This window comes from Bubalus bubalis, chromosome 15, assembly GCF_019923935.1.
Source record: "Bubalus bubalis isolate 160015118507 breed Murrah chromosome 15, NDDB_SH_1, whole genome shotgun sequence".
NCBI classification, from domain to species: domain Eukaryota; kingdom Metazoa; phylum Chordata; class Mammalia; order Artiodactyla; family Bovidae; genus Bubalus; species Bubalus bubalis.
Window position 1 is genome coordinate 43,282,066 of NC_059171.1, and position 16,305 is coordinate 43,298,370.

At 34.3% G+C, this 16,305-nt stretch overlaps 1 protein-coding gene across 4 annotated transcripts in view; it reads right to left on the reverse strand.

The window, feature by feature from the left end:
* Positions 1-307: 307 nt before the first annotated feature.
* Positions 308-16,305, reverse strand: part of HNF4G (hepatocyte nuclear factor 4 gamma) — a 134,205-nt gene continuing 118,207 nt past the window's right edge. For all 4 annotated transcript variants that reach the window (XM_044928671.2, XM_044928670.2, XM_006075584.4 and 1 more), the window contains 6 exons: positions 15,321-15,476; positions 11,825-11,912; positions 9,021-9,173; positions 8,280-8,516; positions 7,191-7,313; positions 308-2,380 (listed from right to left, as the gene is read on the reverse strand). In XM_044928671.2, coding sequence (XP_044784606.1) covers positions 2,259-2,380; positions 7,191-7,313; positions 8,280-8,516; positions 9,021-9,173; positions 11,825-11,912; positions 15,321-15,476 — 879 coding nt within the window. In that variant the 3' untranslated portion in view covers positions 308-2,258. The remainder of the gene's footprint in view (positions 2,381-7,190; positions 7,314-8,279; positions 8,517-9,020; positions 9,174-11,824; positions 11,913-15,320; positions 15,477-16,305) is intronic.

The window sequence follows — 16,305 nt, forward strand, 5'->3', positions numbered from 1 at the left end:
AAATGAATCATTATTTCACAATAAATTATTCTTTTTTATTACCTGAAAAAAAGTGTTACATAAGTGTTTTTGTGTTATATAAAAACAATAACTTCCCTTATCAATATATTGAAGATATGCTGAAAACTTCAGTTCCTCTTTGTCCAGCGTTCTTGGCAGTTAAGTATACAAAAATATTATAGTACACATTCCCTGACCATGGTTATTAAAACAAATTTGCTAGCAATAATTTCTAAAACATGACTGTTTTAGTAAATAGATGTAGATAAGTTAGAAGGGTCACTAAAAATGAATTATATGTTTTATATTTTAAAGGTTTTTTTTCTTTTTTTTTAGTATCTTCTAAGAACATAACAGAAAACTACAAGATGTATTTCCATCTTAAAAAATCAAAAGCATTCTTATTTATGAACTAGAGACGCTAGCATAAATCTTTTTAAAAATGAGTTAAAGTTTTTTTCTGTTCTCTCTCTCAAAGATATATTTTACAGTTTCCAGGTACCAGCTGTTAAAGGGATTTTATTGATTCTATTAAATCAATGCTAGCTTCTAAGTAATCATTTTTCCATTTTAAGAGTTAAGAAGTTACAGTTAACAAAAGCTTTTTATTTGCAGGGTAAGTGGGGGCTATGAAATCATAATCTTAGAAATTTTGAAAAGTTCTGTGAAGATCATTTAATTCAGTCTCTTGCAGCTTGCGGAACCCTTTTTATATCATTAATAATTACTAAACCAGTTTTTCTCTGCTTCAGCAAATACAGTGTGTGTATTTATTTGAGAGAGAGAAAGAGAGACATCACTGTTTTCTGAGGCAGACTGTTAATTGTTTTAAAATAAGCTCCAGCTTTAGATAATATCAAATAATTTGGGGCTCCAAAGAACTATATTCCTCAGTCCACTGGATTTTTGAAACTATGCTGTCAGTGATTTTTAATTTGTCTGTACTTTCATCATAATCTACCTGCTATACATTTTATTTTCTTTGTTCAAAAGTTTTAAAAATCTTTTTATTTTAGGAAGAAGACTCATTAAAGTTAGAAGATTCATTAAAGGTACAAAGGTGGTTTCATATTCATGTTGCAACAAATTTAAACTCATTTATATATAAATATGTGTTAACAGGTAACACGATGGATAATATCCAATTATCACTCAATTGCATTTATTTAAAAAGCACAGAAAGAAGCTCACATTTTCATACCAAAAATTTATCCTCCTTAAAGTCCATTAGACCTGGGCTAGAGTGTGGCTTTCCTCCTCTTTAGGTTTAATGATCTTTGGTTATGTTATTTAAATCCTCTAAGCTAAAGGTTTCTTAATTTATAAGAAAAAGATAATAATACCTCTTTTACAGGAGGGCTAAATGAGGCAATATGTTTGTGACAGGTGGCTAATTTGTCTCCTGATATCAGAATCCCAGAGATGGACAGTTTTGTTGGCACAAGGCTTTCTGTCTAAAGACTACACTCCCAGTGTCCCTGAGAACCAGATGTGGGCATGTGCTAAGTTCTAGTCAAAGAATGACTACTTCTAGATTTGTTTTCTGACAGGGAAATAAATGCCTGTCTTGCTTGAGCCTCTTTTTAAGGGTTTCTTTAATACAATTTAGCCTGTATCCTAACTGATAAAGCTAACGTTTTATTTAACATACATCTTCAAACATAGGCAGATTTCAAGCGATACCCAGTCATCTTTGGAATGTCTATTTATAATTTTCTAATCTTTTATAGGCATATTTAACTATGGGCCAAAAAGATGCTTGTAATTGATTCTTCAAAGAAATATACCCTATTCTACAGCAACCGATTTAATTTTCGAATCTGCAAGTTTAAAATTTATTAAAAAAAAAAAAAAGAACTTGGCTCATTTAATATTAATCTGGGATTTCTGATCTACTGTTCTCAAAGAAGAACACTTAGTTCTTCATCACATCACCATAAAGCAATTATTTACAGATTTAAATTAATAATAAGACAACACAGGAAAGTAGTACATGAGATTCAGCTGGTTCAGGCACAGTACAGGTTTATACTATACAAACACATTGAAACTCAGTGATACATTGGTTGCATCGAAAGGTTTTAAACAATAGCAACAACAAACAAAATGAACATATAAACAAGAAAACAGGATACTGTCTTTATAACAGCACCATGAAGAAGCCTTGGCCAAGAGTCTGCCAAAAGTGCTATCCTGAGATATTTTAAGACCAACAACTTTTCACATTTATGCAGTGCCGTTCAGAAGTAAACATACTCTCACAATTGCTTTTGTTTGGAAAGAGACTGGTGTGAAATGACTGAAGCTTGATTTGCAGCTATTTTGTATTGTTCTTGTCCAGAGCCTTGAGGTGGGGAAGGAAGTGGGGTTTCAGGAGTTGCTAAAAAAGAAACAGAATTGTATGTGATGCTGGCAGTTACCCTGGCCCATCTCATTAAGTTTTACATGACACCAATATGCATTACTTTATTTTATATATGTTTTTAAAAGATCATATATAAAGTAGTGATTATAATACATAATCAGGCCACTGACATACTACTGGAGATGCACTCCCCTATTAGCATTAAACTAAATCATACTTTAAAATGTTGATAGTCACTTTAAGATATCATCTGCTTTTATATAATAGCATTTATGGGCATTCAATTCTCTCATAAACTCAGCAGAAAAAAATTTTTAATGAAAAGAATTAACAGAAAATTTTTTTCCAAGTCTCACAATACAAGTTTTACAATATTTGCAATCAAAAAAGCACATAAAATAAAACATATTTGGTTTAGATTTCACTAACTCAAACGTTGTTGTTTAGTCACTTAGGTGTATCTGACTCTTTGTGACCCCATGGACTATAGCTCATCAAGTTCCTCTGTCCATGGGATTGTCCAGGCAAGGATACTGGAGTGGGTTGCCATTTGCTTTTCCAGGGGATCTTCCCAACCCAGGGACTGAACTATGTATATCTCCTGCATTGGCAGGCAGATTCTTTACTGTTTGAGCCACCAGGAAAGCCAACTCAAACATAGATGACATTAACAAAAATAATAACAAGGTAAGGTAACTCTTAAGTGCTTTGAAATCTATGTTGTTGTTGCTTAGTCATTAAGTCACGTTTGACTCTTGTGAGACCCTCCATGGACTGTAGGCTGCCAGGCTCCTCTTTTCAAGGCATTTCCCAGGCAAGCACACTGAAGTGGGTTGCCATTTCCTTCTCCAGGGGATCTTCCTGACCCAGGCGGGTTCTTTACTACCGAGCCACCAGGGAAGCTCTTGTTGTAGTTAAAAGCATCTGAAAAATACTGACTTTGTCACTTCAAAATTATTGTTACAATGACTCTTAGCTGTTCCTCACCCATCAATACAAAGAACACTGAGTAATTTAAAAAATCAGTTATAGTTTGAATATTTTATTGTCTATGATAGTATTTCTATTGGCAAATTTTAACCATATTACAAAATAGTCCAGGAGCCATTCTACAATTTTTAAAACTTGAAATATTTTAGTATTCACATTTATTATTAACCCATGTATTTAACAGAATAAATAGAAAACGTTTGATGATCAGACTAAGACATTGCAGACTTTATTGATTTTTTTTCTGGATTAGTTTTCAAAAATACAAAAAAGAACAGCCCCTTTTTGCCTAGTTTTCTTTAATATATTAACTTTATATTATTACATGGGAATTAGCAGTGACTTAAAAACAATATTTTTAGATACAATTCAAGTGACAAAAATTTACCAAATTTGCCTCAAAAATTATTTCTGGATATTTAGGATGGATCTAATACTGCAGTAGCCTGCTGTAAAAGACCAAGAAAATATGCATAAACTTTAATTTTTATGTGTGCTTGAGTGTAATGCTTTGCTTTGTGTCAAATACAAACTGTTTCAAATGACCATAAGCAAAGCAAAGTTTTCCTTTACAAATGAATCTCTTAAATAGTGTGCTGGAAGAGGGAAAATAAAAAGGAAAAGTGTGATGATGTGATTCTAAAAAGATTAGGGTCAGCAAGTATGCTTTTAAAATACTAGAAAACTAGCATTTAAAAAGTAAAGGATTTAACCACCAGCAAAATTGTTAAACTTTCTTGCAAGTTGTTACCTACAACGTTCAATGTTTTGTTAATGAGTTTTATTTTCCAAGTTTATGAATAACTGATCTCTAAGAGAAACAACTTCATAGACTCTTTGGTATGGTATTGGGTTTGCCTCTCTCTGTTCTTGACTGTTAATTAAATGAACATGGTAACATGTGCTTTGCAAGACAGTCCCAGTATGGAAGTTCCTCAACAAATGAAAACTAGAACTACCACAGTATCCAGCAATTCCACTTCTGAGCATATATTTGAAGAAAACAAAAACACTAATTTGGAAAGATACATGCACCTCAATGTTCATAGCAGCTTTATTTACAATAGCCAAGCTATGGAAGCCACACAAGTGTCCATCAACAGAGGAATGGATAAAGAAGACATGATACATACACACACACATACACACACACATATGAATATTACTCAGCCATGAATGAAATTTTGCCACTTGAAATAACATGGCTGGGCCTGCAGGATATTACCCTTAGTGAAATAAGTTAAACAGAGAGACAAATACTGTATATTTTCACTTATATGTTAAATTCAAATAATAAATAAATATAATAAAGCAGAAACAGACTCATGGAAACAGAGAACAAACCAGTCACTACCAGTGAGAAGAGGGGGAGAGGGAGAGAAAGCCATGGGAAGGAGAATGAGAGGCACAAATGATATGGTAGAAAATAAATAAGATATAGGATGTAATTTACAATACAGGGTATATAAACAATATTTTATAATAACTTTAAATGAAATATAACCTCTAAATCTGGATCATTATGTTGTATACCTGAAACAAAATACTACTGTAAATCAACTGTACTTCAAGGAAAGAAAGAATGGTCCCAAATTAATGTCTTTAAATTACATGGGGACCCACAGATTAAATGTACTATATTGTACATTTGTATTTTTTCTAACAACTTCATTTCTGCTTCTGTCATACACTCAAAGAACTTTGTGTTACAGACACTATTTACACATATATCTATTGCATCTGAAGGACAACAGTGATAGCAGGCATTTTTGTGGTTTCTACTCTCCCTACCACTGGGGAGCAGTTAGATGGTACTCACTAAATTATGGTCACATTGCATTGAACTTTGGGATAAAACAACACTGCAGCTAGTTACTAAGGGCTATCGTAGATTCTGCAGGCAATACAGGTATGCATAATGATATCACAATAACTTAAGGAATCTGTGACATAGCTGGTTTAGTGTTTAGAGGCAGTAGATCAAAACTCAATTTAAATCAGTATAAATTCAGGAGCAATTCTTGATATTTTGTCTAGTCAAGATTTTTTAAATCTCTGAGTTGACTCATAAAAAGATAATGTGTTAAATCTGCAATAATATCAGATTATCTACTATTAATTCCTCCAGTTCAGTTCAGTTCAGTTGCTCAGTCGTGTCCTACTCTTTGCGACCCCATGAATCGCAGCACACCAGGCCTCCCTGTCCATCACCAACTCCCGGAGTTTACCCAAACTCATGTGCATCGAGTTGGTGATGCCATCCAGCCATCTCATCCTCTGTTGTCCCCTTCTCCTCCTGCCCCCAATCCCTCCCAGCATCAGGGTCTTTTCCAATGAGTCAACTCTTCGCATGAGGTGGCCGACATATTGGAGTTTCAGCCTCAGCATCAGTCATCCCTAGTATGTGTGTGTGTGTGTATATATATATATATATATATATATATATATATATATAATCATTTTTGCTCCAAAGAACTAAAGAAAACCTAAACAACCCACACTTTGCCCAATTATGATACACATAAATTCCACTCATCACTGCTTAGTTAAATAGCACTCGTCTTTCAAAAACCTGGTTCACATTTCAGTTAGTATGTTAACTCAAATTAATGGTGAGTGTTGCATAAACTCACAAACTTGACTGTATTGCAAACTTTACAAACTTCACAGCTAACTTTTTCAGTCTACAAATAATTACCTAAATAATAGATGTGGATTTTGATCAGTAACCAATCACACCACATCCTTCAGTCTGTTCAAGACTGTGATTGGTCAACGAACATATTTCCTTCAGTTTACACACTGACAACAAAGTGTGTAGTTGTGTTGCCTCCTGTCTCCCTCCCAGTGATAAATTCACATGACATTTTGCAAACTTGGACAACTGAAAGAGAATTGGCCGGAAGGGGAGAGTGGGCAGTAAAGAAACAAAAAATGATAATGCTGGAAGTGAAATTCAAATGGAACGTAAATGTAGTTAATAGAAGAAAACACTGACCATGGAAATGTTCACATTGTCATTGTTTGAGTCCCTAAAAATACAGCCAAGAGCTTAAGCTGAAGGAAAACTTGTCAACATTAATAAGGAGCCAAATTCTTTGAAAGGATGGAGAGGTCCCAGAGGAAGTGAAACTGACAAAAAACTTCTTATCAAGTGGTTTCTGAGAGATATTTCATGACGTTGAAAATACAAAGGATAAAATACTGGAAAACAATCCAGACTTCCAAAAGAGTAAATTTCATCATAAATGCTCACTTCCTCTTGTAAGTCCTTGAAAAAGAACATGGCAAGCACTGTCCAAACTACTCTTCATATTTTTCTTTTACAAAAAAATATAACATTAATTCTCAGTGTTTTTAATATTTTAAATTATGGAGTACTAAACATTAAAAATACTATTTTTAATTTCCCTATACATTTATAACTTATAGTTAAAAGAGCTCTTAATGTTTTGATAAACATGTTTAAGGGTCATCAGCAATCTTAATTTTTCTCTTAATTATTAAGATTCCTTTGCATGGTTCCAGTTTGTATGTCATTTTTATGGTCCTGCACTATCAGGCAAAGCTAGAACATCCTATATGTTCTTTTGCACTACCAAATCTATGAAGTAGAAAGATTTAGGCACTCATATCTCCATTTTAGGGAGAAAACTCATACATGAGAAGAATAAGTGACTTGTTTCACAATCTCCCACAATCAAATCCTGGAGAAGAAATTATATCCAATTTTTACAATTTCTGGGCATTAATAGATTCTTTCCCCAAATTTCACATTTTCTCAACTAGTTAAGTTTAAGAAATACTGTGTTTCAAAAGTGGTCCAGATACTTACATATCTGGTCTGTATGCACCAGTGTTGACATTGAGCCCAAAAGTATAGTCTGTCCAGTTAATGGATCTTGAGACAAATGTGGGTGCATTGGATGATGGAGATGGTTAGCCTCAGTGGAAGCACCTACAGAAGATAAAAAGATGCTTGTGTAAGGGATATTTAATCAGGAACAGCAAGTTTACCTTAAAACAAGTGTTTTGATTGACAGCTTAAATATTGCTATTTTTGCAAAGTGCTTTTTGGGAATTCAAAAATAAATTAATAGAGTCACTGCTACATTAAAGACAATGTCAGCTTTCACTGTACACTGGCTAGATTAATGTTGTATCATATTATGTTGTATATTAATAATGGACCTTCCGTGCAGTTTCCTGGAATCATTATGTTTGCTGCCTGTTGTTAAGGCAATTCCAAGAATCACTTACCTCAAGTTTATAGTATTTGGGATCACCCTAATAGCATAAACAACTTTTATTTCAGAAAGATATCATTAGAAACACATTAACCACTAGAAAACTAAAACTAAAATAAAATAAAATAGATTTTACAAGGAAATTTAATCTAGATCAGAACACAAAATAAATGATTTCTTAAGTTATTCCTGACATCTACTGCAGCAAAGAAATCTCATTTTCCCCTTCTCATTGTGTTGTGTCAGTTAATTTATTTCAGGAGCAGAATGTTTATTTTTAAGCTATTTACTCTATGTATTTTTGTTGTTGTTGTTGTCTTATTTTGCCATCGGTGAGCTTTTAGAGGAGGAAAGACATAGAAAAAATATAATATACTCCAAGAAGTACCAACAATAAGAAATATATTTCCATTTACCATATTTGGGAGGATCTGAAAATTGAGGTAAGAGGGATGGGTGGAGTAAAGGTGGTGGAGGTTAAGTATGAATAGGAGGGGAGGTTTGAACATGTTCAAGTATTTTTGTTCCCAGCCAATAGGTTTTATAGATTTTTCTAAATGCAAAAAATAAAAATTGAGTTCATTACATCATGGACAAAAAGTAAACAGGTCAAACTTGCTCTAAAGCACTGTAATATGATGCTAAAAAATAAAATAGAAATTCTTAAATAAACTCACCACCTAGTAACATCTCCTGAAGTAAGTTGTCAATTTTAACCATTCCAAAAAGTTTAACAAATTGTATTTGCTCAATCATTTGCCACGTGATGCTCTGCAGCGTGGGCAGGAGCAGAAGCAGCTCCCCAAATCTGCCCCGGGAGTCATACTGCCGGTCGTTGATGTAGTCCTCCAAACTCAGCTGCACTTGGAACCGCATGTTCTTAATCTTCACTGGATCACTTAGCCCTTTTGCGTCTAGTACAGGAATAAAAAGAGCAATCTAAATATTCTGTCTTATTAGAGTATGAGAGTAAATATTCTAATATTTTAAAAGTTGGTGACTTTTAAACCACTTGGTGGTTCAGTGGTAAAGAATCCACCTGCCAAGACAGGAGACATGGGTTCGATCCCTGATCTGGGAAGATCCTTGCATGCCACCAGACAACTAAGTGTGTGCACCACAGCTACTGAACCTGTGCTCAAGAGCCTGGGGCCACAACTACTGAGCCCACACGCTGCAGCTACTAAAGCCTGTGTGTCCTAGAGCCAATGCTCCTCAATAAGAGAAGACACCACAGTGAGAAGCCTGTGCACCGCAACTGGAGAGCAGCCCCGCTCACTGCAACTAGAGAAAAGTCTGCACAGCAAGGGAGATCCAGTGCAGCCAAAATAAACAAATAGATAAAATTATTAAAAAATAAAATAAAAGGCAGTTTAATTTTCAATGCAATCATTTTTACTGAAACTTTGGAAACAAACCTGGATCAAAAAAGACAATTGCCTTCAAACAAGCATATTCGTTATCATCAATCTGAATTTCTTGAAATGGTCGGACCAGCTCATCTAGAACCCGGTTGGCCACACGGCTAATCTCAACTTCACAGCTGTTGCGGTGAATAACATAGTTGTTCCCTACATTAAAAAAATAATAATAGTTAAACCATCAACCCTCTCACACATGCAACATTGTCAGATTTTGTTTAAAGTTTTTTTTTGTTGTTGTTTATACAAATCAATTTTATTTATTTATTTTTTGTTTTTTTTTAAATTTTATTTTATTTTTAAACTTTACAATATTGTATTAGTTTTGCCAAATATCGAAATGAATCCACCACAGGTATACATGTGTTCCCCATCCTGAACCTTCCTCCCTCCTCCCTCCCCATACCATCCCTCTGGGTCGTCCCAGTGCACCAGCCCCAAGCATCCAGTATCGTGCATTGAACCTGGACTGGCAACTTGTTTCATACATGATATTATACTTTTATAAACAAATATTTTAAATCATTTTCCCTTGAAGAAACACGAATAGTACTTCCTCTCTCAGTAGTGTTGTTAATTATGTTAGGAAAAACCTAAGAACACTTACAGGATTAATAACATTGATAATATGATCACATGCATTTTAACAGCCTCGGTCACTGGTGATAATACTAAAGTACAGACTAATAACAAGCTAATTATTGACAAAGGAGAAACAAGATATAATGATTAGCTTTCCACTATGTCAGTTATCTGTTAGTGCCTTACTCATTAATGAGCATGATACAAAACCTAAAGAATCTCTCTTGCTTCTAGTGAAGTAAACTAGCATTCCTTCAGTGGTATAGGTGTTTATACATATAACAGCTACTGAGACACAGTTTTAATAAGCTTAAGTAGACAAGGCTAATTTTTTTAAACTATCAGCTATACTCTTATGAGTTGCCTCATTAAATAGTAAATTCTCTCATCCTGGGCTTCTTTAAGAAGAGATGGGAAGATCATCTAATCACAAGGCTGACATCTGCAGCAGAATTCAAAGGAATTCAGAAATTGGATAGAAATCTGGACCACCTAATCTTTAAATATGTTCTACCTTAGAAAATCTTGGGCTATAATATAACAATATTATAGCTTCTAAAATATTAGAAAATTGGAAGCTTATTTGAGCACCTAAAATAACAGCTAAATTTTTATTTTCTGGTTTTATAAAAAGCAGAGTATTCTGAATTCTTTCACCAGGCAAAGACAATCTTCAGTATAACAACACATGCAAAAGTATTTTAAAAAGTGTAGCCCTGCTCCTCTTATGAAAAGTTGAATTATCTAATTATTTAGGATAAGACTATTTAGAACTATGTGGTAAGATTGTTTTGTTTTCTATGCTTATTATATTCACATTTATATGGAGAACAGTATTGTAGGAGTGCTAAAATTGAAGAGAAAATTTAGCAGAATTTAAAAGCAGTCATATTATGTGGTTTAGAATCTTGGCTCAATCCCTTACTTGCTTTGTGACCTCAGACAAACTTACTCTGCCTTCATTTCTTCACCTGCAAAACAGGTTGAAAATAATAGTACATATCTCTCAGGGTTATTCTAAGGATTAAATGAGAGAGTGTATATATAGAGACATGTTAAAGCACTTAAAGGCATATATCTTAAACAGTAAGTCCTCAGTTACTATTAGCTATTCTGATATTATGTTCAATTTATTTCTATTTGGGACAAAATATCTGTCTAAAAAATGGAATAAGACAATTTAGTTATCATTTTACTCAGCCAGAGGGAGAGAGAGCTTCTAAGCATTAGAGAGATCTCAACTCTCTCAACAGGAAACCTAATTTTATAAGGTAAGTAAAGGGGAAGAATTGATGCTTTTGAACTGTGGTGTTGGAGAAGACTCTTAAGAGTCCCTTGGACTGCAAGGAGATCCAACCAGTCCATCCTAAAGGAGATCAGTCCTGATTGTTCATTGGAAGGACTGATGTTGAAGCTGAAACTCCAATACTTTGACCACCTGATGCAGAGAGCTGACTCATTTGAAAAGACCCTGATGCTGGGAAAGATTGAGGGCAGGAGGAGAAGGGGATGACAGAGGATGAGATAGTTGGATGCATCACCAACTCGACAGACATGGGTTTGGGTAGACTCCAGGAGGCCTGGCATGCTGCGGTTCTTGGGGTTGCAAAGAGTCGGACACGACTGAGAGACTGAACTAAATGGAACTGAAGGGTTGGGGGGGGCGGGGATCAGAGTACTTCCTTAATGAAGACACAAGCTTTTCTTTTGTGCCTTATCCCACTTGCTGTCATAATTTTGCCTGTTTCAGCACTGCTATTTAACTATGAGAATTTTTCAGACATTGTTATGTAATTTTCTTTTAACTTTGGATTTTATATCATATCATAGGCAATGAGATCCTAGGAGATAAACATAATCTTTAGAAGATTAGAAAATGATGTATAGTATAATTATTAGGTAGACACTTAAAATGTATGGAATTCCATAAGATGGTGACACAAATCACTAATTCTTGGTCCTGAAATAAACATACCTCGATATTTTGTTTATTGAGCAACATTTATCTTTTATTTAATGCATACTGAACATCTCTTATGAACTTCCTTGCAATAAAGGAAAGGAAAAACAGAGCCTCTGACCACTTAAATCCATTGTGAAGTGATAGCATCATTTGACAGTATCTATGAGTGCCTGGTACATATAGAATAGACCCCCTGTAAGTATCAAGCAAGCATAATTTTTTCAAATTAAAATGAAAAAAAAAAAAAAAAACTTACCCAAAAGCAAAATATCTTTATACATCATGGATCTCTTTGTAGCTCCAAGCAGTAAATGTTCCCCTGCGTGAGCTCTCAACAGTGCCACCTTAATGAAAAATTCCAAGTTTAACAATTGATTATAAAACATAATGATGAAAAGATTTATAAAATAAGCCTGATTAACTTAGTGTTCTTTAAGCCTGGAATATTTTTTTGTTGTTGTTTTAACAACCTACAATATTCATAGATTCTTACCACTATTAAGCCTTCTATTTTAAGCACATCAGTAGAGTTTTACTTTCAAAATTTCTAAAACTAATAAAGCAATAGGATGGCAGCAAGAAAAGAAAAAAAAAGAATAATTTAGTGTTTGGGAGTGAATGATATTTGAGAATAGAGTCTAACAAACTATAGTTCAAATTCTGGTTTCTCCACTTACTACGTGTTTAAGCTTGGGTTAGTTAACCAGTATGTTTGGGACTCATTTGTTTTCATTTATCAAATGGAGATAGTGATGAAAATCTCAAAGTGCAGTCATGAGGACTAAAGAAGAAAAATATATGTCAAACACAATCTGTTACACATAATTAAACTGAACAAACAAAAGCAAAGGGTTTCCCACGTGGCACTAGTGGTTAAAGAACCCATCTGCCAATGCAGAAGACACAGGAGAGGAGGGTTCAATCCCTGGTTCAGGAAGATCCCCTGGAAGAGGGCATGGCAACACACTCCAGTATTCTTGCCTGGAGAATCCCATGGGCAGAGGAGCCTGGTGGGTTACAGTCCATGGGGTTGCACAGAGTCAGACATGACTAAAGTGACTTAGCATGCAGACATGACTAAAGTGACTTTTACTTCCAACAAAAGTAAAGCAAAGAGGGGTGATATAGTGAAATGAGTATGCGGGATCTGGGTTCTGACACTTTCTAGGCTGAACCTTTAACTCTGAACTAAGCTCTCAGAGGAGTTGGATTCCCTGCTGAACATCACTAGTAGAAAGAATAGGAAGCATTTCAAGTTTAATTCATCAAAGTGAATGCTTCTCCAGCATCTTCATCTCCTTAGTTAAAGGTACAGTCATCCAAAATGCTTTTTCACATCAAAATCAAAGGTCCATTTGGATCCCTCTCTAATTGCACAGCACATCCTAGCAGGGCTTCTCCATTGCTACCACCCCTGTCCAAACCTTGGTCATTCTTCACCTGGCCTACCAAAATACATTCCAAAGATCTACTAGGTATTCCTGCCTCCTTTCTGGTTCCTCCATCTTAAGTCCTTCTTGACAAATCTTCTAAAATGATATCTTGTACAATATTCATCAATCAATATCACTCCTCTGCTAAAATCTCTTTAACTATTTCTTTCTGTCTTTAGAGTGAAATCCGAACACCTCAACCATGGCCTCACCTGAGGTGATGGCTCAGTGCTTTGTCCCTCCCCCATGGCCACCACCCACTCTGGTTTCTTCTCGCAACATCCTTTGCTCACTTTTCTCTAGACATTTTGCCTGCCCTGCCTCAGAGCCTTGGAATTTGCTCTTCCCAAAGCCAGAATGCTTTTTCCTCTGATCTTGACAAACTTAGCCCCTTGCTACTCAGGTCTCAAGAAAAATCTCTAATTTCCAATTTACTGGATCTGTTACCACTCCACCCATGACTATTCCCCAACAACTCATCCTATTTCAGTTTATAGAATTGATCCCCACCTAGAATTATCTTACTCAGAATGTGGACATTTTTATTGTTTGTCTCTCCCAAAGAGAATGCAAGTTTTATGAGAATACTGATGCAATCTGTATTTTTCCTGCCATATAGTCACAGTTCTTAACACTGAGCAGTAGTCCTAATAACTATTTGTGTGATGAATATATTGAGTGGACTTAACTGATTTATGTTTCAGTTTTAGAAATTGTTAAGTGGATATTATAAAACATGCCACAGAGCTCCTGAGACTATTAAATAATGTAACATATAATGTAACTGAAAACTAATATCCAAATCCCTTATCCATAGTAGACTCTGCCAATCCACGGCTATTAATGGTATACTGTTAATATTAAACAGTTAGTAAATAAAAACTATTATGGACAAGTTACTGGATTTCAATCTCCCAATTTTTAAAACACTGTCTGCATATATGTCAGCAACTTTAAAGAGTGATAATAAAAATATAAAACTGATAAATAACATAATCCTACTTATATGGCTTGGGGTGAGACAAGTAAGTTTTAGCAATTTAGCATTATTCACTGTGAAACAGCCTTCTGAGCCAAGCTATCTTTATGATATGTCCATAACCATGACTCATACCAGGAAGGGAGTTACAGAACATTTAAAGAATGATTTCAGATTTCACAGTATTTTCTTTTTGTAACCAGGTGAAATGCTCTTCTAGAAATATAACTGCTAACTTCCTGTGATCACTTTTATTTTCTGGTATGTAAATATTTTGCCCTTCTTTGATTTTTAGACAATCATACACATTTCCCTTTTATTGTTTCTTCATTTTTGTGTATCAATGATAAAAAGCTCTGGTAAGAGGGTACAAAAATAGACCCTGGTTATATTACATACTATTACACACTGTGCTTTATCTGGGGGAATTGGAAATTTTCAAATTATTTACATCTATAGAATATTATATAATACTTAGAAGAGTTAAAAATGAATTTGAAACTAATAATCCAATCTTTATAGACATTAGAAAATTAAACTTCTTAATTATTAACTAAAATATTACAAAGTATGAAATATATATTAGGAAAAGATCACTATATCTGAAATCTATTTTCTGTAGATTTCAGAGCACAATTCTACAGACATTTTTTTTTTTACTAAATATATAATTTTTATATAGTAATTACCAGAATAAAATTGACAACATGAAAGGCACAATTTTATATGTTAATTGCATAAAAGTGCCTACAGAGACACCAACACAACCTGTGTGTTTTCTCTCTAGAAGTGGTCTGGTATATCTGAAGAATTTTCTATGTACTTTTAGTAAACACCAAGACATAATGGGTACCATCTGCCTCTGAGACAAAAGTATTCCAATACTATGTCTTACAATAGCAGTTACCTGCTATCTGTTTTTCTCCCATTCTTAAATATTTTATTCTATTAATATTATTTTTAAAAATTTTGGCCACACCCCATGGCATGTGGGACCTTAACCAAGTATTGAACCCACAACCCGTGCATTGGAAGGCAGAGTCTTAACCACTAGACTATTGGGGAAGTCCCTATTATAAGCTTTTTAAACTTCTAGAGGGAAGAACACAGGCTTGATCAACTCTTATCCAGTCAAGAAATTTCTAAGACCCTTAAAATAGAAGTTTAACAGTCTGCCTCTTAATAGAACAGGGTAAATGAACAAGAAAACCAATTTTCTCTCATAAGACCATTTAACCTTAGTCACATATAGAAAATATACTACAAATATAACTAAAAGAACACACAAACTTAGCAAAGTTCAAAAAACACTTTTTACAGTTTTATAATCTCTTATATACCTGATCGTCCAGTGGTAACTCACAAAAGGCAGGGATATATTTAGCCCATTCCACCAAGACTAGGAGCTGCTGTTTCATGGATTCACAGACATCACCAATGCTGGCAATTTTCTTAACATTTATGTCAGCGCTCGCACCAGGGCTTGAGACTGAGATCTATTATTAAGGACATTATATTAATCTGTCATTGAAAATAACACAAGACCAACATATCTCTTTTTTCTGCCCCTGCAATAAGTAAACACCATTGAAGTGGGCACTCTTATTATCACACTATTTTGAAATATACCAAACATTGATTCATTTTGATATTTGGCAAAACTAATACAATTATGTAAGGTTTAAAAATAAAATAAAATTAAAAAAAATAAAAAAATAAAATTGATAAATCAAATACCTATCAGTTCAAGTTAGACTGAGAACATTCACTGCCACAGTCTGGGAGCAGTATCTTATTTTTACTGGCAAAATCTGTAAAACAAGTTACCACAACTTTGGGGGAGTTTTTAATAATTCAAAATTATTATACAAAGAGCTGTGGAGTATCCACATTGAACTAATGCTGTGTGATTTTATTTTTAATTAAAGATGATAGTTCCGGTCAGAAAGTCCACCTTTAATTTGTTATAATTTATGAAGGAAAGTTTCCATTGGTAAAGTTTACCAACTGAGGAGAATAGATTTAGATGAGAAGCCAGACTACGTTGCTGCATTCAATGGAAGCCCATTCAAATCAAGTTAAGACACCACCAATCTTTGACTCAGCAACTTGAAAAGCTTAACATATAATGATTAATTTTTAAATGATATACAATTTTGAACTAAGATACAAGTAGTGTCCAAATGCCTTTCTTCTGGAAAAAAATCACTTTTTAAAAGTTCTTCTAAGCGTCATCTTTGAACATGTCTGTGTGTGTGTGTGTGTGTGTACGTGTCTTTCTGCTGTGTATGTGCTTTTCCTCACAGTTCCTTTAAGGCCATTCTC